A 7,227-nucleotide genomic window follows, 5' to 3' on the forward strand; every position below is an offset into this window, starting at 1 on the left:
TCTGTCTTGTGTTGATTCCAGCTCCTGCTAAGAGCTAATGCATAAGCTTCCTGTCCATTATGCACTGCTCAATCTTACAGGCACAAATCTGCTCACACTTAACATTAAGCCTAACACCCTAACCTAATCTAACAACCTGACACCCACAGTACATTTTAGCTCCATCTTCCTCTCCCCAGAAGATTTCCAATCCATGAGGAACACTGAATCAGTGCTCGGTATTATGGAGTACACTGTCAAGTCACCTGAATGGAGTGAAAGGCATTGTTTTGTTTGTTTTTTTGAGAGCTTTGAAAAAGGTTGGCAAACACAGTCAACAAATCCTTGATTTTTATTCTTTTATTCTCAACCAAGGCAGGGATGATTTTTTGAGAGATTTTTCTCATATTTCTGTGTGTGTGTGTGTGTGTGTGTATTTGCGTGTGTGTGCATGTGTGTGTGTGTGTGTGGGTGTGTACATTCTTAGACATTACCATTTGGTGGAAAGGACTATCAGAGCATTCAGTCCCCTGTGGCTGTTTTAATCAACTGCTTTCACACACACACACTGTGAGTCCCTGAGAAGAGGAGCACACGGGTGTTTAGAGGCATGTGAATGTGAATTCCAGTGTGAATGCCAATGTGTATGTGAACATGAACATGAATGTGGACGTGGATGTGAACGTGAACTTTGGCAGGACCAGATCATTCAGAGACGGCTGTTTGAGTTCAGACACGCTGGGCACCATCACCCACCACACAGAGAGACATGTCTAACAAGACAAGCATTCACACAAAAGCACCCTACTGAGTGGTTAACCTTGATCGGTGTGTGTGTGTGTGCGCATGTGTATGTGTGTGTGTGTGTGTGTGTGTGTTAAAGCATTTGAGTTTGTGAGTGTAGTGTGTTAGAGAGTGCTCACGTGCATGCTTGTGACACATTGATCAGTGAGTGGTCATCTGTCAATGAATGTCCGTGAGTGTGTGTGTGTGTGTGTGACGGCCGGAGAGAGATTCATTAAAGATGGAAAGAGAGACTGAGAGACTGATTTCTCTTCATAACTGTGCTAAATTACTAGTCCAAGAATACCATCTGTTGAAGAGTGTGTGTGTGTGTGTGTGTGGTCAGAGACAGACAGATTACAAGAGACTAATAGACAGATGGACAGTGAAAGCGTGAGACTGAGTGTGTGTGTGTGTGTGTGTGTGTGTGTGTGCGTCTGTGTGTGTGTGTATGTGTGTCTGTGTGTTAGTCTGCCTGTTGAAAAAAAAAAACCCCTGCCACTTCTCTCTTACCTATTTGCAGCAGTACGGGCGTAACCAGGGCCGTTTCCATGGCGTAGCAGAACTCGCGTCCAAACATCACCGCTCCGTGCATGACCCACTGTCGCAGGGGAATGCGGTCTATAGAGCCCTCGCTCACCGACTCCTCTCCGCTCTCCAGATCCCGTCCGCCGGACCCCCCTCCTCCTCCTCCCCCTCCGCCGCCGTCCCCTCTGTTTGCCCCGCCCCCTTCTCCGCCTCCTTTCTGAGCAGGGACCACGACCAAGTCCTGCACTTGCATTGCGTCTGCATCAGTATTCTGAGGAGCCATGGTCGCAGGCATGCAACCCGACCAATCAGACAACACCTCCGACTCCAGAGAAAGGAAGAAAGGAAGGAAGGAAGGAAAATGGAAAAAAAAAAAAAAAAAAAAAAAAACTTAAAAACAAATGAAAATAAATTTCTCAAAGCAAAAAAGAAAAAAAAAAAAAGAAAACAAAACCAAAAATGAATACTCAAAGTAGTTCCTTTTTTTGTTCTCGCGGTCCTCCACTTGTAGTAGTTCGGGAAACTCTCCAAAGGGTGAAATACGAAAAAAAAAAGGGAAAAAAAAGAAAAAAAAAAGTTCAAAGCATGCGATACATTCCAGGTGAAGGAGCTCAAGAGAGAGAGCTTTGTCGGGTTATTTGGTATTCGGCCAAGTGTGTTTAGATATGGCTTTGTTTTGAGGTCAAAGGTCAAACCTTGTGTTTGTGTGTGTGTGTGTTTGTCTGTGTACGTGTGTTTTGGAGCGTGTACGTGAATGTGTATAGTAATGTGTGCCTGTTTGAATATGTATGTATTTGTGAGTGCGTGTGTGAGGTGTGTGAGTGTGTGTGTGTGTGTGTGTGTGGGTGCGTGTGCGTGTGCGTGTGTGTCTGTGTGTGTTTACTGTCTACTAGAATTAGTAAAAATCCATATCATTAACCATTCAGTTAATATGAGTTTCATGATTTGGGTGGAGGAGGTGCTGTAGGGGGCAGGCAGGCTGCAGGGCGGAGGGCACGCAACACAGCAAGGAGTTCCTCTGTGAATCCCCATGGAGTGGCTGATCAATCTGAGAGAGGAAGAGAGGAAGAGAGGGAGAGAAAGAGCGAGAGAGAAATTGATTGATTAATAAAACCCATCAACTTCTTCCAAACGTATGTATCTGGCCCATGCAGAATTTGTTGTACTGTTTGCGTCTGCATAGTTAATTGCTTCAGCAACAGTATACCTTTCCAGACATATAAATGTCTAGGCTAATACAGTGTTTGGGAAAGGCACGGGGAGAGAGGCAATTGAGTTTAGTGACTGACTGGTAATTACTTGCACAAGATTAATCTGGGTAAACTGAGCGCTGGCACATACACGCGCGCGCGCGCACACGCACGCACACACACACACACACACACACACACACACACACAAACACACACTACAGTGAGGGGTGGGGCACAGAGAGAGAAAGAGGGTCATTCAATTAAATATCTGTCATTTCACAGCCTATGATGTACAGCGACAGACCACAAAGTGGTTGGAAGGAAGACCTCATCTGACTCTCTGTCTCATTTCCAGAACATTCTACATTTTGTGTGGTATGAAGAACGGTGCCTTTAACAACAGGCTGTCAGCTGGGGCCCTTTCAGTTCGGCTCCAAACAAACACCAGCATTAACATGTTTTAGAGGATTTGACATCTTTTCCACGATTAGCACAAGCCTGCATCGGGACAAAGAGGAGCAAATGGCAGTGCTTGAGAACAGAATGGTCTCAATCACTAAATGTACAGCACGTGGAGGCAGGTACACACACACACACACACACACACACACACACATACACACACATACACACACACAAACAACTGGTCACACAAGATCTGTTGTTAAGCTTCTTAGGACGATTGAAAAATGAAACGAAAATCTCAACATGTGGAAAGCCATTCAGACACCTTTGACACCTGAAAATGCAACACCGTGAACTGCGACAGGTTTTCTTTCTCACGCCATGCTTGTCCAATCCTTATAAAACAGAGCTGACTTTGTCTTGCAGTCAGCCTGTCGCTTTGTGCTAACAGAGTTAAACCTGGCCTTTGAAGACTACTTAAGGAAAAAAAAAAAAAAAAAAAGACAGGAAATGGCTTGATGTATTTCCTGCGCTTGCAGAACCCCCACGTACCCACACAAGGAAGGCGATGCATCAAATCATCAGAAGTGCCAGCAATAGCGACAGTTTCCCGCTTTACACAACGCTTGTCAGACAAGTGTCAACCTCAGAGTTAAACGCAAGGCTATCAGCGTTAAATACGAGACCCCGAGCGTCTCCGGAGTCGCGTGCTTTTTCTGTATGTAGCTGTTCAGAAAAGCGATAGCACATGACAAAGGCAGCACTGCAGAGAGCTACGAGTAGAGCTGAAGAAAATGTTGGACCTCATTCAGCTATTCAGTACGGCGCAGATGAAATGACTGACAGGTCTGATCTTGGCAGCCTTGGCCAAGTCAAAAGGGCAGCTCTTTATCCCGGCATTTCATTGGTTATTTTACCCTTCAATCTCCTCTCTGCCAAAGAGACAAGTGGAAACCCTTGCGGTAGGAGGTGGGTTTTAAACCACTAAGTGGGCACTACGAACATCAGTAACTGTACACAACTGACCATAACAATCCCTTTTCCTCAAGATAAAAAAAAAAAAAAAAAGAAAGAAAGAACAGAGGAGCGAATACTCCTCTCATTTTCGCAGCACAGGGGTTATACTCCAGTCACCTGCTGACAACCCTGTTTCCAAATGGGCCTCCAGCTGATGAGAGCTCCAACAGGTCACCAGGTACTGCCTCCAACCAAAACAATCCGTGTGCTGAAAGCTGTTCCAGAACACCTAGAGCCTAGTGTTGACTGTCGGCTGTATTTCATTAAAAACACACATCCACATTATGCAACACGGATGTCAGGCACAAGCTGAGGAGAGCCCGGGAGAACAACAGTCAGTGGGCTCCATGTTCAGTATGGGAACAGCGTACAGGGGAGGGGGATCTGGGGGGGGGGGGCAGGTAGAGTAACAGTAACACGCGTCGGTGGGGTGGCAGGTAAACACAGGGCTGTTGACATCTGAAAACGCATCAGTGTCCATTTCAGTGTTCCACTGAAACCCTGAGGTTTGGTGATGTACCCAGTGATGAACATACACTGTTGAAGAGAAGAGAAGAGAAGAGAAGAGAAGAGAAGAGAAGAGAAGAGAAAATAGAGAAGAGAAGAGAAGAGAAGAGAAGAGAAGAGAAGAGAAGAGAAGAGAAGAGAAGGTCCTCAGCGTGCAAGGCCAGTGAGAGAGTAAGAGAGAAAGAGAGAGAGAGAGAGTGTTTAAATGTCTGAATGAGCACTCTTCTCTGAGAGCTGAGTGAATGCACTATCAGATAACTGCATTAGCACTAGAGAGCGCAAATCCTTTTCAGACATCATTTACAGGCGGAGCACAGAGTGAGCAGAGATCTCCCCCAAAGCTTTCATCTCTCAACAGCTCTCTCCATGCCAGAGGATCATCTTTCTTCTGCTAATGCTAAAAAACACGGACCATTAGAGCAAAAGGGGCCAGGGCAGTTACCGTCGCTTTAAAGCGGACATTAGTCTGACTAAATACCACCTCCACCTTCACACAGTCTGAGCCTGAAAGAAAGAGAGAGAGACTAATCCTGCATAATAGGGGTTTTGTTGTTGTTGTTGTGGTTTTGTTTTGTTTTTTAAGAATCAGATGAAAGGGAATACAATGATGTCATAATGGAGGCTACGGAACACTCTGTGAAAGTCTCTAGAATGTTCAGCCTCATTTGGAACCAACAGAAGCTTCAGCTCTCATCAATGCTGCCTTCAAGATCCTGAACAAGAAAAAAAAAGTTTTCTTCTTCCTTCGGTTTGTTTCAATACTCCTGTCCCATTGTGAGGAAGTGTTGTCCTTTAAAACATGTCACCCATGCTCTCCCAGTCATATGAGAGCGTTTGTATTATGACGCAATAATTTCCATGAGAGCATCCAGAGAGTGTTAAATCTTTCCATGAGCCCATCCAAACTGCCCACCGCCGCAAAGCTTGACCGTAAATCAACGGACGGAGAGGGGTGAGCGGCAGGCCGACCAAAATACGAGTCTGAGAAAAGTGCTGGACTTTTCCTCAACGTTAAAAGTTCGGCAGACAAAACAGCATGGAGCTGAGACAGCGAGGTAACCCAGAAACAAACTAACAGCAGGGCAATAATAGAGCTGCCAAGTCTGGCACTCAAAGAAAACAAAGTGAAATTGAATCCTTCAAAAAAACAAGACAAAACAAACAAAAAACACAGTGTATTCTTGTGGACAAACAGACATGCGGCTTTAAGTGGAACTTTGCAAAAAAAAAAAAAAAAAAAGGCCCATGTCATCTGTTATCTAAAAGGTGCTGAGGTGTGAGTGTGAAGAGAGGATGTTTGTGTTTGGACGGATACGCAGTGGCAGCGAACACAGAGACTGTTTGGTTGTTCACAGAGACTGTTTGGCTGTTCACAGGGAGCCTGTTTGGCTGTTCACAGAGACTGTGTTTGGCTGTTCACAGAGACTGTGTTTGGCTGTTCACAGAGACTGTGTTTGGCTGTTCACAGGGAGCCTTTTTGGCTGTTTACAGAGACTGTGTTTGGCTGTTCACAGAGACTGTGTTTGGCTGTTCACAGGGAGCCTGTTTGGCTGTTCACAGGGAGCCTGTTTGTTTGTTCAGAGAGAGAGAGAGTGTTTGTTTGTTCAGAGAGAGAGAGAGTGTTTGGTCATTCGGAAGGACACAGACATGGGTGAGAAGATAAAGAAATTTCTCACCTGCACTTCCAGCTTTCCAAGACTATTATATATACACCAGTCACATGGCACCTCATACACACACACACACACACACACAGAGGGGTCGTGCAAGCCTTTTCACACTTCTATTGTTTGGTGGACTTAGCAGGATGAGATTAGATTTTTTTTTTCAGTTTGTACAATCTGACACTTCTCACAAGAGTACTTTCAGCATACTCATACACACACAAACACACACACACCTTGCAAGTATTGACCCCATTAATCAGAAATGGGCAGAGGGAATGGTAATCCATTAATGACGGCCATGTTCCTCTGTCCAAAGCCCAACACTGGGATTAGGTAGTGTAAACAACAGAACATCATTCCATACCAACCAAATACACACACACACACACACACACACACACACACACGAACACAGGAGCAATGCAGCATAACACAGACCATTTTAGAGAGAGGGATTGGGATACAAATGAAAAGGAGAGAGGGACGGAATGAGAAAAGAAAACCGAGAAAGTGACAGAGAGAGATGAAAGAGAGTGAAGGGAGAGAGAGAGAGAGAGAGAGAGAGAGAATGCAGTAGGAATAGGACCATAAATTAAAGTATGGGGTGTGTGTGTGTGTGTGTGTGTGTGAGAATATGTAGACCAGGGCCGACGGGGGTCTCTGCAGCCTGTAGGCGTGAGGGGCCCTGAGGATAAAGCACTGACAGAGATAGTGGCCCTATCACTTTAAACATCAGGGGACACATTTGGCAATGACCTGCAAACACTGGAGAGGCACAGTAACCTGAGAGACGCGGATGCCACGGGACTGAGCTGAGTTAAATACATACATTCGCTTATGTTACAAAGAAAACACTCATCTCTCTCTCTCTCTCTCTCTCTCTCTCACGTGAGTGATGTTTATCAGGGCGCAGAGAGTGAGAAGGGGCGTTCCAGAGTAGAGTAGCAAGAGAGAAAGGTTTCCACAAGTAAGAGAAGGAGGGCAGGAGAGGTGGATTGAGGATCCAAAAGAGCATGAGAAAGCAGGGGGAGAGAGAGACAAAGAAAGAGAGAAAGAAAGAGAGAGAGAGAGAGAGAGAGAGAGAGATGCTTTTCAAAGTTCAATGCCAAAGACAAATTGGGAAGGTGCTGCCAATCCTCACTGCTGTC

At 45.4% G+C, this 7,227-nt stretch overlaps 1 protein-coding gene across 1 annotated transcript in view; it reads right to left on the reverse strand.

The window, feature by feature from the left end:
- Positions 1-1,585, reverse strand: part of slc45a4a (solute carrier family 45 member 4a) — a 24,991-nt gene extending 23,406 nt beyond the window's left edge. The window contains exon 1 of the mRNA XM_030789239.1: positions 1,276-1,585. Within this exon, the coding sequence (XP_030645099.1) occupies positions 1,276-1,585 (310 nt within the window). The remainder of the gene's footprint in view (positions 1-1,275) is intronic.
- Between the last annotated feature and the right edge of the window lie 5,642 nt (positions 1,586-7,227).

Source organism: Chanos chanos, chromosome 12, assembly GCF_902362185.1.
Source record: "Chanos chanos chromosome 12, fChaCha1.1, whole genome shotgun sequence".
Lineage (NCBI taxonomy): Eukaryota > Metazoa > Chordata > Actinopteri > Gonorynchiformes > Chanidae > Chanos > Chanos chanos.